Source organism: Crocodylus porosus, unplaced genomic scaffold, assembly GCF_001723895.1.
Source record: "Crocodylus porosus isolate Cpor-Errol unplaced genomic scaffold, CroPor_comp1, whole genome shotgun sequence".
NCBI classification, from domain to species: Eukaryota; Metazoa; Chordata; order Crocodylia; family Crocodylidae; genus Crocodylus; species Crocodylus porosus.
In genome coordinates this window covers 2,117,697-2,132,737 of record NW_017728935.1, presented here as the reverse complement: position 1 = coordinate 2,132,737, position 15,041 = coordinate 2,117,697, and the positions used below count along the sequence as shown (strand labels likewise).

At 65.2% G+C, this 15,041-nt stretch overlaps 2 protein-coding genes across 4 annotated transcripts in view; both read left to right on the top strand.

Moving 5' to 3' along the window:
• On the top strand, nucleotides 1–11,535 carry LOC109317756 (RRP12-like protein). Of its 3 annotated transcripts, none has more exons than XM_019546610.1 (23): nucleotides 6–456; nucleotides 2,340–2,569; nucleotides 2,758–2,841; nucleotides 3,380–3,456; nucleotides 3,654–3,759; nucleotides 4,116–4,226; nucleotides 4,386–4,506; nucleotides 4,735–4,862; nucleotides 5,214–5,312; nucleotides 5,404–5,495; nucleotides 5,789–5,900; nucleotides 6,142–6,239; nucleotides 6,433–6,547; nucleotides 7,041–7,183; nucleotides 7,931–8,052; nucleotides 8,493–8,557; nucleotides 9,130–9,292; nucleotides 9,527–9,672; nucleotides 10,016–10,089; nucleotides 10,304–10,395; nucleotides 10,623–10,706; nucleotides 10,958–11,066; nucleotides 11,437–11,535. In XM_019546610.1, the coding sequence occupies exons 2-23, from the start codon at nucleotides 2,357–2,359 to the stop codon at nucleotides 11,453–11,455; spliced, it is 2,373 nt and encodes a 790-aa protein (XP_019402155.1). In that variant the 5' UTR covers nucleotides 6–456; nucleotides 2,340–2,356; the 3' UTR covers nucleotides 11,456–11,535. The 3 variants fall into 3 exon arrangements, with proteins under 3 accessions (XP_019402156.1, XP_019402155.1, XP_019402154.1); XM_019546609.1 differs by having other exon boundaries at nucleotides 10,304–10,400; nucleotides 10,625–10,706; XM_019546611.1 differs by lacking the exons at nucleotides 9,527–9,672; nucleotides 10,958–11,066; nucleotides 11,437–11,535 and having other exon boundaries at nucleotides 1–456.
• The window catches only part of SNRPE (small nuclear ribonucleoprotein polypeptide E), a 6,650-nt gene continuing 3,092 nt past the window's right edge, over nucleotides 11,484–15,041 (top strand). Inside the window, exons 1-3 of the mRNA XM_019546485.1 lie at nucleotides 11,484–11,594; nucleotides 12,888–12,943; nucleotides 13,734–13,850. Coding sequence (XP_019402030.1) covers nucleotides 11,484–11,594; nucleotides 12,888–12,943; nucleotides 13,734–13,850 — 284 coding nt within the window. The remainder of the gene's footprint in view (nucleotides 11,595–12,887; nucleotides 12,944–13,733; nucleotides 13,851–15,041) is intronic.

The window sequence follows — 15,041 nt, the reverse complement described above, 5'->3', positions numbered from 1 at the left end:
AACCTGTTTGTTTTTGTTCTTTGAAATTCCTCTGTCATTCTTGATGGGCAATTCACTAGTATTTATACAATGTTTGCCTTTGCTGGGGAAGAAGGTAAGAAGAGCTGCAGAACTGTTGCTAAAAAAAGGATCATTCCAAAAAAAAAAAAGGCATACAAAAGGAAGTGGTTTTCATTTCGGTAGGAGGGGAAGTGCTTCGGGAGTGGCTGGAGGCTCTGAGTTCCTGCTCGCTCCTTGTCCGGGGAGCCTGAAAACTCTCCGTCTGGGACAGGGCAGGACCAAAGCTGCCCTGGCACGCAGAAGAGGAGCTAGAGCATCCCCTTTGCCATCAGAGGAGCGAGCAGCCCCCCAGGCCAGGGTGGCTGACGAATCATCTGTCCAAGCCAGTGGTGCCAGGAAGAAAGCTGGGAGGTGGCAGAGTGTGAAAAGAGCAGGCAGCCTCTGTTACATTGGCCTGTGAGTCTTTAAAAGGGGCCTGTCGCCTTGCAAAATCGCTTTCGTTTCTGTCTGATGTGTTTTTCTGTTGTTGGATAGCTGGGACTTTCCCCTGACGTACGGGGTGGGGGGTGGTAGAAGGAAAAGCCTCTATGCCAGGGGGGTCCCCAGCCCCGACTCGGGGTGCGAGGGTGGGCTAACAACCCGGGGGGGACAGATCCATAGATTGTAAGGCTGGAAGGGACCTGGGCAGATCAGCGGGGCCAGTTGAACTTGAGGACTATACAGTTTATTGAGAGACTTATTAATCGAGGGAAGCACAAGGAAGGGAACTTGATGGTTCGCCTTTCCTTTGCACAAGGACTGACTGAAGCGAAGCTGATTTTGTTAATGGGCTTTCTTCGGTCCCACCGATGACCTGAGCAACTTAGGAGTCGGTGGGGGGCCCTGTTAAGCAATTTGCGCTGACATGCAGACAGTCGAAAAGCCCATTGGTGACGCGTAGGTGTGCACATGCATCCCCTGAGACCGGCCGTGCACCCCCCGGAAACTCCAGCCGCAAAACTGGAAGTGCCGGCAGAAGTGCGCTTCTGGTTTCACCGCTGACGATGTCTGGCTTGGCAATCGGCTGCTAGGGGTCCCTACCCCCGTCAGTGATCTGGTTGCCCCCCCCCGAGACTTGGGTGGCACCAGTTACCCATGAAAAAGCCCCAGGGCTCACCTGATCTTTGCAGTGCACTGACATTTGCTTTTCAAAAGTGACGGGGGACCCAGCAGTGGCCCACACCAGGAGCGGGGCACCGGGCCAGCACAGAGCCAGGAGAGGGCAGTTTCCCCAGCTGCCCCTCTTCAGCCTCCAGCCTGGTAGACATGCTGGGGAAGGGGGAGGAGGGAAGCCCCCCATGGGGTGTTTCTCCTTCTTTCCCTGTGCCTGGAGCTGGTCCTCTAGCCATGCCCCCTCCTCAGTCCGGGCCCCTGAAGGGGGCTCCCAGCTGGGGGCTCTCTGGGGACGGGGAAACCCTCATCAGCCGTCTCTCCTCCCCGGCCCTGTCCCCCTGCACTCGGAGCCAGGAGCTGGGCAGATCACTTGGCCATGCCCCCTCCTTGGCCAGCTGGCATGGCATTTGACTGTGTTAAAACACAAATTGCATCTGGCAAGCAAGAACGCAGGCGGTGCGTACAGAGGAGGGGGTGCACAGGCCCCTGGGAGCCTGGTTCTCGCTGGGGCTGGTGCAGGGGGTGCAGAGCCCAGCACAGGGGTCCTGGCCCTTCTGCTGCCGCCGTGCGGGGGAGGGGGGTGAACCTGGGGCATGGACAGGACAGTATCTTGGATGTGCAAGAGCAGCAGCACCGGCATGCTCTGGGTTCAGACCCCACTGCGAAGGGGCTTGGTGCCACAGTCCTGCCCCTGACGCCCTGGGGGTGGCAGTGGGGGCTCTGGCTCGAACTTCAGCAGTGACAGCCCCCAGACAGACTTCCCTGGCTTGAGCTTTGAGTCACGGAAGCCTAAACCAGGCTGTGTCGAGGGCACTGACCCCAGGGCTGCTGGAGACCAGGGGCAGGGACCTTTCTCCCAGGGAACCCATCCAAGGCAGTGCCTTTTCCATCGGGCAGGGCTGTGTCCCCGGCTGCCTCCAGGCATTTTGTTGTGGCTCATCCCACGCGAGGTCCTGGCTGCCAGTGCTGCGGCCCCAGGGAGACGAGGCACCTTGCAAGGAGACGCTTGGGGACCGCCGGCTGATCAGTAACAGGGGAACATAAGAGGGCATGGTGGGGAAGGAGGGCAAGGCTCAGGAGTCAGCCAGCCTGGGGCGGGCAGAGATCTCCCAGCCTTGCCAGGTGACTGCCCTCCTGCTGTGCTTCCGGCGCCGACCCCTGTGTCTGTCTGTCCGTTTGTTTGGCAGAGAAGAGCGACTTGGCCATGGATGCTGCGAAGCTGCCTGATGAACTGCAGTCAGGCTTTCTGAGGGTGGGCGAGGTTGCCCAGCCCCGCATGGAGGAGCAGGATGGTTGCGAGGCCCAGACTGATAGGTCCTCGGTCACCTTCCTGAGCGGCCCAAGCTACTGCACCAAAGTCACCTTCTGGCGGCTGCCGTGCTTGTGTGGGCCCAGCAGCTCCACTGAGCATGAGGAGGTGGCTGGGGCTGGGGCTGGGGCTGTGGAGAAGGGGGTGCTCTCAGGCCCCTGCTTGGGGTGCTCTCTGCTGGGGCCAAGGGCTTCCCCCCTTGAGTGGCTGCAGGTGCCGCAGCCTCCAGGCTGGGGTGTGTTCATGGATCGGGCTGGGGCCAGGCCTGAGCTTCCCTCCCCGCTCCGTGCCCGCAGCTCCGCGGGGTGTTGGCGGCTGTCCCAAAAGAGATCCGCGCTGAGGACTGCACTGAGGGAGTGACCAACTACTTTGCTGTGCTGGTGAGTGCCCGCGGCCCAGCAGGGCTGGGCTGGGCGGTTCAGGGGTCACGGACCTGGGCTGGGCACGGGGGCATGGCGCTCCCCACCCAGCTCAGCCACGAGGAGCTGCCGAGGCCTGAGCTCCGGGAAGTGCCCAGGGTCCCCAAAGCCCGTGTCCAGGTAGGTGTCCTGCGTCGGTGCTAGGCCAGGGCAGCCATGCCCCCTGCTAGTTGTCCGCCCCAAGGGCTGGCCTTGCCTGGGGGGGGTTCTGGGCTGCCCCGAGGGCTGGAGTGCTCAGCTGCAGCCTGCAGCATCCCCAGGTGCCTTGGTCACAGGGCCCGGGCAGGTGCAGCTGTGGGGTGGGGGCTGCTTTCTGCTCCACCTGGCACAGGGGGGTCAGGGAGCAGCTCCCAGTGCCCCCCACCTCACCTCGGCAGGCTCAGGGCAGCTGGCGGGCTTTGGCCAGAGGCAGATCCCCCTGCTCCCGGCTTGGGCTGCCCTGAGACTGGGCTGTGCACCCGTGCCCAGGAGGCCTCGCTCGCCCGTGTCCCGTCTCCAGACGGACGTGGTGAGGACCACGGGGTGCCCAGAGTCGCTGGCTGCCGCCGCCAAGCCGCTCAGCCTGGTGCTGGAACGGTGAGTGCCCCCGTTCGCGTCGCCTGCCCGGGGCAGCGCTGTCCTGGGCTTTGTGGGGCAGAGCAGGTGATGCCGCGCTGGGCAAAGGCAGCAGCGGGGGGAGGGCCCGAGGGCTGGGGGGAGCAGACAGCTCTGAGCGCTGCCTGTTCCCATGCCCCTGACCCCCGTGGCCATGCCAATGCCCCTGTCTCCACCAGGGTCCCAGCGCCCATGCTGAGGAGATGGTTCTTGGACACCTCAAAAACCTTCAGGAGCATCCTGGCCTCTCTGGCTTGCAGCAGCTCCAGCTCTGCCCTGTGCTCGGTGAGCGGCCCTGGGTGGGAGGGCAGCGAGAGCTACCCTAGGACCTCAAAGCCCTTTCCTCGGGCCTGGCTGGCCTGGGGCTCCCCTCTGGGTGCTGTGGGGCCCGTTGTGCCCTCCTGAGCTGGGGGTGGGGGCTGGCAGCAGGGGGTGTCAGCCCCCCCAGATGCTGCCACGACAAGGTGTAGTGCAGCTTATTGCACTGGGGGGCGCTGGGCGTTCACCCTGCTGGTGCCCGGGCAGAGGCCTGAGGGTGGTGGGAGGAGGGCACGTGCAGGCTGCTGGGGGTGAGGGTCGGGTCTCGTGCCGCGCTGGCTCTGCGGGCCCTGTGCCAGCAACCCCCTGGGTCTCCCCAACAGGTCCTCTCCTGCCTGGCCACGCTGCTGCGGAAACTGGTTCCCTGGAACAAACTTGTCATGCGGCAGGCCTACCAACACCTGCTCAGCTTCACGCTCCACACTGAGCCCCAGGTGAGTCCCCTTGTCCCATGGCCCCTGCGTCAGCTCAGCCCCGGCGCCGCCTGGAGCCTCCCTGCAGGTCTGGTCCCTGCCATGCCCCGGCAGCGCTAAGCCTGGGCTAGCAGGCTCCTGGCCCTGGGCGTTGTCCTGCCCCGCTCCCCGCCCCCACAGGTGCAGAAGGCGGCGCGGTGCGGCATCTCGTCCGTGCTGTTTGAGGTCATGTCCCCCGCGTCCCGCCGGGCCGTGCGTGTCACCGTCAAGTTCTGCGCGCAGGAGATCAGTAGGGCTGGAGGTACGGGGCGGTTGGGGGGGACCACGACGCTGTGGAGGCGGGTAACAGGGGCTGGGGGGTATGATGGCACTGGGGCAGTTCGTGACTCCAGGGCGGCAGCTCAGGGGAGCTGGGCCAGGCTAGGAGCGTGCTGGAGAACGGGTGGCTGGGAGGGATTTGGGGCAGTGGCTAGGATGAGCCAGGGCTGCTGCTTTCGTACACGCTCGCTGCCTACTTGACCGCCCCCAGGCACCAGGGAGGCCATGGCCATCCTGGATGTGTTGACACTGCTGCATGACCTGCTGCCCTGCCTGCCCAGGGCCACCATGAGTCTCTACTGCGAGACCTTGCTCCACGTCATGAGCCTTGGGCAAATGGTGAGGCCTTGTCCAGGGCAGGGGGCAGATACCGGCTGTTACCAGCACCCCCCTCCCAATGCTGTGCCTTTGGAGCCCAGGCCAGGGCTGGCCAGGGGATGCAACGTGTTGGGGTACGTGCAGGGAGCCCCAGGTGCCGCTTGGGACAGAGCTGGACCCCCCCATCCCTGGCCATGGGGCTGCGCTGCAGGCTCTGCTAGGAGCGGGCCTGGTGCTGGGATGCTTGGGAGGTGCAGGGGGTCCTGATGGACTGCCCTGATGGGGAGGGCACCTGCCTTGTGGACCTGGGGCCCTACGGGACACTGCCTGGCACCAACACCTCCCTACCCTCTGACACCCTGGCCCTTGCAGCTGGTAATGAAGTCCACCATGCAGATCTTCCACTGCCTCTTCAGTGCCCAGTCCAGTCACACCTGCCTCCCTGTCGAGCTCAATGCCCAGATCATTGAGGTGAGCATGGGGGTGGTGTTGGGGCATTGCCGGGGGACCGTGGGGGAGAGGCCATGGCTGGGCCCCGCTCACACCCTCTGCCCTGCCACAGGCGCTGTACGACTATTTGCCCAGCGAGAGCAATCTGCAGCCCACGGTGACCTGGCTGGATGTCATGGAGAGGGCCCACATCCACCTGGGCAGGTGCGAGCTCCTGACCCTGCGCCTGCTGGGGCATGGGAAGGGTCCCTCTATGCACGCTGTGCCACGCAGCGCCTCCCACTGCCTGCCTCGGAGCCTGGAGCTGGCCTGGCTGGAAATTGGGGTCCTGGCCTGTCCCGGGGCAGTGGCTCTTGCTGTTCTGGTCCAGTCCAGCCTGGAAGTGGCCATGGGAGGGGGTAGGCGGTGCCAGGCTGACAGCACTAGGCTCACTCCCGTCCGCCTGGGGGTCTTGGGGTTGAGGGGCAGGGACTCTGTTAGCCCCATCTGTGTTGCAGGCTGCAGATGGAGCTGTGTTGGAAGCACCTGCCCCGGCTCTTCGCAGCCACTATGACCCTCTTCTTGTTGCCGCACCCCCAGGTGCCGTCAGCTGCCGCAGAGACCCTCAAGGTACCAGGCCCAGGTCATGGGGGTCGGGGGCGGCAGGCACATCTGGGAGCCCAGCCAGCAGGGCCGGGGCAGGGTCTCCACCCCCAGTGCCCTGGGCTGACGGTGGAGTGCTGCACGCTGGGGCTGGAGCCTCCAGGGCCTGTTCCCCAGTGGAGGGTGGGGAGCTAAGCAGGGTGGGCCAGTGGGGCAGGGGACAGGCCACGAGGGGTCCAGTCTGGCTGACTCCCTCTGGCCCCTACAGATGCTGCTGAACAAGTGCGTGGTCCCCCACATGGCCAACCTGGGGCCCATCTCCACCTCTGCCTCCGGCCCTGCTGCCTCTCTCTGCGAGATGTTCAGGTGCGGGGGGGGGGGCTGTCTCTTTGGGGCCTCAGGTACCCCCACCCGTGTTCTCTGCGTCCAGGCTCTCGTAGCTGGGAGAAGCCCCCACGGTTCTCGTGGTGCGTCTGGCCCACGCACCCCGGCTGGGTCAGGCAGCTGCTCCCTGCCCCGCTGGGGGCCGCGCTGAGTTTCCTGCCTCCTGTCCGTGCAGGGCGGTGGAGGACGGGCTGACGTACCGGTACCGTAAGGTGCGGGCACCGGTGCTGCAGGTGCTGCAGGTCTTCTTCAAGGCGTGCGGGAAGCAGGGTCACCCCATCATGAGGAAGGTGAGGGGCTGGGACTGGGGCAGGGAGGCTGTCCGTTTCAGGGCCTCGTAACTGCCCTGCGCAGTGCGCTGCAGCATTGACACTTTCTGCACGACGGCCTGTGCCCCCGCGTGGGCCTGGGCACGTGAAAGCTGCCCTGGGGGTTCCCGGGGCGGAGTTCAGTGGGCTGTGTCAGCCTGAGGGCTGCGTGGGCGGCGTGGCACCAGGCCAGGCTGTGGCCTCTGCCACGCAGGGGGCGAGGGCAGGGTGGCGTGGGGTGGCCTCCTGCTCCTCTGAGTGACTGTGGACCCGTGGTGAGGGGGTCCCAGATCCCAGCACAGGGCCTGGCTCTGCCCTGATGACACGGAAAGGGGTAGCGGGGGCTTTTGCCTCCGCTTGTGTCCTGGCATGGTGCTGGCTGGTGCTCCCCAGCACTGGCCACATCCGTGTGGGGTGTGGAGAGGATGGGAGAGTTGTTGGGCACCCCATGACCATGTCCCTCCTCCCCCCACAGTGCCTGAAGACCCTGTGCAGATTGCGTCTGTCCCTGGATTTCCCTGATGTGACTGAGCCGGACAAGGCGGTGGGGGCTGCCGTGAGCGCCTTGGGTCCCGAGGTGCTGTTGGAGGCCGTGCCCCTGGCTATCAAGAGCAGGGAGTGAGTAGGGGCTTGCCGCAAGGTCTGGGCCCGGCAAGGGCTCTTGCCTCACCCAGGGTGGGGAAGGCAGAGGCTCCCAGGTTTTTGTCCCAGGCAGCTGCCAGGTCCTGGCTCGTGCCTCTGCAGCCAAGGAGAGCCGTGGGGGGGAAGCAGCCCCCCCCTACAGCTGCTGAGCCTGGGCCTGCATGGGCAGGCACGGGCTGGGAGAGGGGAGCACCTCAGTTTCTGGGATCCCAGAGGGGCTCTTTGCGTGCCGCAGTAGGAGCCCCCAGGAGTGGGCTGCTGGCTGAGCACCGAGTCCAGCCCTCCCCGCCCCCCGTCCCCCTTCCACTGAGGACTCGGGCAGTGCAGGCTCTGCCCGCAGATTTGTAGTGCTTCAGCCAGGGGCCGAGGCTCAGGAGCAGTGTGATGGCCCCCGGCCTCCCTCCCTGCCCTGGGATCTGTGTCCCAACACGAGGGCCTTTGGGTCAGCTGGCCTGAAGGGAGGGTAAGACTCTCTGCGCTGCTGGCAGGGGAGCAGCTCTAGCGAGGCTCTGGCTCCAGGGGTCTCTGTGCAGCCACCTTGGCTCCTGCCCTTTCCCAGCCAGCCCCTGCTCCGTGCTCCCCACCCCAGTGGGTCCCGCCTGCAGTGATGAGGAGCTGGGACCTGTGGGTTTCAGGCAAGGTTGGCCTCATCCTAGCTGGGTGCTGTGGCACCTGCCCTGGCTTGTCTGCGCCCAGCCTGGCTGACCTGCACCCTCCTGCCAGGGAGATACTGGACTTCTCCCGCAGCTGGCTGCTGCCCGTGCTGCAGGACCACATCCGCAGTGCCCGGCTCGGCTTCTCCATTCACTACTTCCTGCCACTGGCGGCTGCCCTGAAGGGCAGAGGTAAGAGGGGACCAGAAGGGAGAGCGCCGGCTCCGGCTCGGCTCCGTCAGCCCGAGCCCAGTCCGTGGCTGCGTGGGGATTCCCCACCCCTGGGTGAAGTAGGCAGCACTGGACCGCGAGGCTGGTGCTGCTGGGTGGAGGGGGCGGGGGGTCCTGCTGGCCCTGTCCCCCTGCACCCCCAGGCTGAGTACGCTTGGCCCTTGGGCAGCTCTGGCTGGGCCAGCTGGACTCAGCTCGTCTCCCCAGCTGGGGCTCTCTGTCTCAGGGATGCTGACGTCCCTTGCTCTCTAAGGCCCAGCTGCCCCCCTCCACGGCAGAGTTCGCCCTGCTGCCCCCCAGGGTGCCTGCCTCCCCTTCCCCTGCCATACCCACGGGCATACCCATGCGCACATGCTGAAGCCCGCTCCCACCAGGCTTACGTCTCGTTCTTTCTGCTGCAGCCACGGAGCTCGCTCGAGACAGGATGAAGCTGAAGTCCGAGATCTACAAGGAGCTAGAGGGGCAGGTGAACAGTGGCTCGCCGGCATGGCCAGCAGGCACCCCCAGGGTCCCGAGCTCCAGGCTCCGGCAGAGCTGATGAAACTGTGGAGGGGGTGCGGCAGTGGGTGCCAGGATCCCCTGGGGAACATGAGACCTACCATGGCTCTGTGCAGCCCGGTGTCCTGTCTCTCACCACGGCAGAGGATAGGTGCTGCAGGGCAGGATGAAGCAGGCCTAGCCAGAATTGCCCCCTGCTCCTTTCTCATGGCAGCTTCCAGGGCTGGGAGGTTCGGGGCTCTCTGACACAGACCCCTCCACTCCCCATGCCTGTCTTCCCCATCTAATATCTGCTAGCAGGCCTTTCACTCATGTAGCCCCAGAGCCTGCCAGGGACCCACAGGGGCCACACCCCTGCCTGAGGCCGGCAGCCCTGTCCAAACCATCCCAGACTAGAAACCCCTAATCTCTGGGCCTTTTACCCTCCCTGGCTCCAGCACTGAAAGCTGGGCTGAGCAGTGGGGGACCCCCTCTTGTCAGTGCTGGGAGGCCGGCCTCTTGTGGCCCCTTCTCCACGGTTAGTGTCTGTTTGCCTTCCAGGTGTGGTCCCTGCTGCCCGTGTTTTGCAGGTGCCCCACGGATGTGGTGAACTCCTTCAGCAGGCTGGCGCACGCCCTGGGCACGACTCTCAGCGAGCGCCCTGACCTGCGCCTCACTGTGTGCCATGCCCTGTGCACCCTCATCACCAGAGGCTGCCAGACAGGTAAGGTGGGCAGGGGGAGGCTCAGAGCAGCTGGTGTCCTGCCCCGGGGGCAGAGGAGTGGTGGGGGGCAGCGAGGCTGGGACGGTTGCCCCAAACCCTCTCCAAGGTGGGCTCCACTGTCTCCTGTAGGACAGGCCTGGCATGCGCAGGGGAGCCCTGGAGGGGGAACATGGGTAGGCGCCAGGGCCCTGGCCCCAGTGCAGACCCCGCCGGTCTCTGCCCCTTGATCCCCAGCTGCCGAGCGGGCAGAGGTCAGCCACTTCGCCAAGTACTTCCTGCCCATCTTGTTCATCATGTACAGACAGCCCGACAGCAACAGGGCACACCAGCACACTGTGCTGGACACCATCCGCACTTACCTCACCATCACTCACCGGCAGGTGAGGGGGGCAGCGCAGGGTGGCCCGTGAGCACCCTTGTGGGTACAGGGGGAAGGACCCGGTGCTGCCAGCCCCACACAGCCGTGGGCTGGGATTGCTGTGGAAGCACGTGGAAGTTGGGCAGAGCCACAGGGAGGGAAGGGGAGTGTGGCTGCAGCGGGGCCGAAGGTGCCGGAGCAAGAGATGCAAGGGACCAAGCTGAGACCCAGGGGTCCCTCATGCTCCCGCCCTGACAGGCAGAACCAGGCACAGCAGGGGAGACTGGGGGGGCTCAGGGCATCCAGGAGAGCTGGCACTGCAGCTAACCGGTCACTCCCCCCGGCCTGGCCCTCGCTCTCCACAGACGGTGTGCAGGTTCCTTCAGGATGTCGAAAAGATGCTGCTCTGGAGAGGTCCCCACATCGTAGAGTTCACCAGGTGACATCTGTGCCATCACGGTGACTCCCAGGCGCTGCCTCCCCCCGCCCCCCCCCTTAGGGGCTGCACTCACCGCTGCCTAGCCGGAGCCCCCAGTGTGCCCCCAACCCAGCCGGCTCCCAGCATTCCCCTCACCCCCATATCTGGGCACTGCGGGGGGGACAGCTGGGGATCAGCGCCCAGGCCAGCCACGGGCTCACCCGCTCCCGCACAGGCTATCGAACCTGGACCTGATCATGGCCATGGTGCCCTACGCTGACGAGCCAACCCTGAGCACCCTGTACCACACCATCCAGCGCTTCCTGCACAGGGTGAGAGTTCCCACCCTGGGAAGCCTTGGGAAGGAGAGGGGCTGGGGACCTCCCGGTTCAGGGCAGGAGGCCCTAGGCTTGGATAGGTTTGTGTCTCCAGGGACTCCCCCCATGGGTCAGCTGGGGTGGGGATGAGGTCCCTGGGTGCTCAGAGCTGCTGCTGGCCTGGGGGAGAGCTGGGACGTGCACGTGGCCGATGCCACTAGGTGATTCTGTGCACCAAGGTGTTGGGCCTCTGCGAGAACGCTGCCATGCTGCTGGTGAAGATGGGCCAGGCCTTCCTGTGCTTTGGCCCCACCCCACAAGGTTAGACCCCCCCACCCTACCTCAAGCTGCTCACTGCCCCCCTGGCACCCTGCAGCCCCCCCACCCTGTGTAGGGCCATGGCCTCTCCTAGGCTGCTCCCAGTGACGAGCTTTCCCAGTACCCTCTCCCTCGGATGTGGGTCACTTGCAGCAGCCTGGGCTGCAGCTCTTGGGTGCACCTGGCACCTGCCGGGGCAGGAGCCAACGCGGGGGGGCCATGGCCCTCGCTGACCTGACTGCTGCCCCACGCAGAGGCCATGCAGAGGTTCCTGTGCCTTGTTTCCCCCCGGGCTCAAGGGCTCTGTCAGCATGATCAAATGCACCGTGCTGGTGCTCACCCGCCTCCTCTTCAACTTCAAAGGTGAGGCTGGGCTGCTGGGGCATGGGGGCTGGGGGCCTGGACGCTGCAGGGCACGGGATCCTATGGCTGGGGCAGACCTGGGGGGGGGGAGGTCCTGGAGCGAAGCCCCTTGAGGATGGCAGAGGGGCTCTTTGCAGCCCCCTGGTGCCATTGGGGGAGCAGAGGGGCAGATGTTGGGGTACTGTGGGCCCATCTAGGAGAGCTCTTGCTTGGCAGAGCCTGTCTTGGCACCTACCGGAGCCAGAGCCCCTCTGCCAGTAAGAGGGGCTCCATCCTGCCCACCAGCCCCAGCTGGGTGTGGGCCTGGCCTGCACGGGGGGCAGGGTCCCCAGGGTGGGTGCCGACCTCAGCGGCACTGCCTACCCCATAGAGCACCTGGGCCCAGATGAGACAGAGTTCCTGCTGCACAGCGTCTGCATGCTGCTGGGTTTCCGCGCCCGCTGCGTGGTCACGGCTGTGCTCGGCTTCCTTCGGGATGCACTGCTGCTCTTGGATGGCAGGTTGCTGGCCCCACATATCCCCACTGTGGTAAGTCCGGCCTGGGGGGACAGAGCTGGGCTCCCGTAGTGGGAGGCAGGGGGAGGGCTCCCTTCCGAACTCAGCAGCTGCACTGCCCTGGCTTGCAGCACATCCTAGGATTGCACCCGCCCAGCTCAGCCACTGCCAAGCAGGGGGGCGAGGGCTGAATTGCCCTGCTGTGGGGTGTGGGGGCAGCACCAACGCAGGGTCCAGGGCGGGGGAATGGTGATACTGGGGGAGATCAGCTCCATCTGCAGAGGGTGGGGGTCACCTTGTGTGGTGGGCAGAGAGCAATGGGGCGTGGGGACTGGAGAGGCAGTGAGTGTTGGGATGGCAGGGGTGACAATCCCTGTACTGGCAGCTGGAGGCTTTGCAGGGCCTGCCGAATGTCACGAAGCGTCACTTCCATGGAAAGCTGAAGTTCATTCACAATCGTTGGTGAGTAGGGGATGGGCAGGGAGTTGCAGCATGGCTGAATCCGGCTTGGGCCCTTCGGACACTCCTGGGAGTGGGGGAGCTTGCGTCTGACCCGTAGCTGTGGCAGGCATGGTGTCCCCGGGGGGGGGCTGTGCGGCTTTCCTAGCTGACCCCCATCTCCCCAGAGCTTCGAGCTGCTGTGGGTGCTGCTGCCAGCCGTGTGCTACCATGTGCTGTGTGCTGAACATCCGCGTGGCTGAGGCCCACGGGTGGAGGCAGCGCGCTCTGTGCCGGGCAGCTGCCTGCCGCCAGAGTCACAAGGCGCCTCCGAGACCCGGAGGGGACAGATGAGGGTGGAGGCTGGGGGGCCTGGGAGAAGAGAATGGGGAGCTTTGGGGTCTCATGCCCCATGGGAGACACTGGCCCTGTGACGGCGTCTTGCCCCAGCCCTGTTAACCCTTCACCGTCTTGTTACCAGACTTAACACTAGACTCCAGGTAGTGACAGGGATTTCATAAAAGCTTGAACAAGATCAGTCCGTTCTGTGAGAACATTTATTGATTGCAGCGGTTTACAATTTCAAGTACGTGACAAAGAACATATACCTTTCTGTGGCCGGGACACGTGGCTGGGACAGCGTGAGCTCTTGGCTGCCAGCTGCTGCAGTCACTGGGGCAGCCCCTGGCGCATGGCTCGCACGCTCTGCCCCAGCCTGAGTATTGCTTGTGGACTAACGAGGCCCCCGGGCCCCAGGCCACCCCACTCAGGGCCCAGCACAGTCCGCTCTGTCCAGGCAGGACCCTGTCCTTTGCTGAGATGTGATGTGCTCCCCCCCCACCCCGGTGTCTGGGCCCTACCTAACCTGCCCTGAGTCTTGTGTTGCAGTATGAGGCTCCAGAATCCATCCGCCGCCAGGACACAAGGAGGACTACGCATTCAAGGTAAGGGCCCCTTATGGCACCTGCCTCTGGGGCAGCAAGGTAGGGCACCGACTTGGGCAACCCCTGTGCCGTGGTGCCATCCATGCCCTGCCCCGGGGCCCCGGGTGCAGGAGGAGGCAGCTGCCCAGAGCCCAGACATTCAGGGCCCCAGCCTGGAGCTGCAGTAGGTGAGGGGCTGTTGCAGTCCCAGAGCCGTGGGGCTGGCCAGGACCTGCAGGGTCACATTCAGGCTCAGCCCTGCCAGAGGCAAAACCAGCCCTGTCCAAACCAGCCCAGGCAAACCTCATGTCCGACCACTGAGCCACGCAACAGTCACCCAGACACAACCCCAGGCATCACCCCCACCCCTGCCCCCGGGAAAGCAGGGGGGCCGCGGCCACCAACGATGTGCTGCTCCCAGGAGGGGTTCTTGGATGCTCCAGAGAGCCCAGGCAGAGGCTGTGCCCCCACTGCAGAGGAAGGCAAAACCCCCAGTTCAGATCAATCTGACGGCGGGAAATCCCTTCCTACCCCCAGTGCAGCATCAGTCTGAGACTGAGCAGAGAGGCAAGACCCTGAAGCCAGGACCCTGCAGGGCAGGTACCAGCAGGAGCACTGGCACAGCCCAGTTCCCATCCCCAGGCTTGGCTGCAGCTTGCACCCAGCACCTCTGCGGAGGCTTAAAAACCCCTTGCCTGGGAGGTACCATGGGGCTGTGTTGCCCAGGTCCTCTGCCCCCTGCCTCGAGCCCACATCACTGCAGCAGTGTTGGTCCTGGAGTTCAGGGCAAGGGGGCACTGGCCCCCGCCAGGCTGGCATCTGTCTCCACTGTCCTGTGCGTGCTGCAGAAAGGCAGAGACGACGTGAAGGCCGGTCAGCTGGACCCCTACGCCTACTGCACCTTCAACAGGTCCATGCTCAACAGGAGGTACAGCACAGATGCTTACCTGGGGGGTGGCCTTGCCCACGGCTGTGGGGAGGGGAGTCAGGGGCCATGGCAAGACCCGGGTTGGGTCCCAGCTTCCCTGGATCCTCGAGCCGTCCTTGTGACCCGGCTCTGCCTCGTGGCAGGGACCAGTGCAACAGGGAGCACCCTTGACACCCCCCCACCCCCGCTGGGAAAAGCTAGGAACTGCCCTCACGGCCAACTCCTGCCCCATCACCCCCCAACACCTAACACGGGGCTGCCGCAGATTGCCCTGACCTGCACCTCATCTTTTTCCCGCAGGAAGGCGAAGATGCAGGGACGCTTTAAGGGGCTGATGAAGGGAGCCCAGCACGGCATCCAGGCTGGGCGCAGACGCCACCTCACTTGTGAAGTGAGGCCTGCTGGCCCCCTGCCCCCCACCAGATGTGCTGCCCTGGGCGTGGTGGCCCCCGGCCTTGACCTCTGCTCAGTGCCGCAGGGGGTGGCACGTGCATGGGTGTTTGTGCGACCGGGTCTGCGTGGGCAGAGCAGTAAATACGATTCGACCCGGACTGATGGATCGCTTGTTGTCCTTCCGGCGCCCGAACCCCTTCCGTCGGAGACCAGGCGCTTGCGGAGAGCCCAGAGAAAGGGCCGGGACAGGCTGCATGTCCAGGGGATCCTGATGGTCTTTCCCCTGGGATCCCCCAGCACCGGGGTGCAGTCCCGGCTGCGCTGCTTTCGGATTTCTCTTCCTCGGTCTGCGCCGGGGCCCCAGAGGGCGGCAGGTGCCCCAGGCCCGGGCCGCGGTAGCACGGCGCAGAGCCGTGGGGCTGGCCGGGCCCGCCAGGGTCACCTCCAGGCCCAGCCCTGCCGGAGGCAGGATCAGCCCTGTCCAAACCAGCCCAGAGAAACCCGTGTCCAACCTCCGCGCCACACGACACATCCCCAGACACCCGCCAGCCCTGCCCCGGGAAAGCAGGGGGCCGCGGCCACCCACGCCCCGCTGCTGCCAGGCGGGCAGGGATGCACCAAAACCCCCGGGCAGAGGAAGGCAACCCCCCAGTGCGGACCAGTGTGAAGAGGGCGGTTTGCGCGGTGCGAGCCTGGCTGCGCTTCTGGCGCCATTCACCAGGCTGCTGCAATGAGGGGGGGAAGGCAGTAGAAGAAGAGTCCTCCAGCGGTCTAGAGCGTCCGCCCGGAACTCACCCC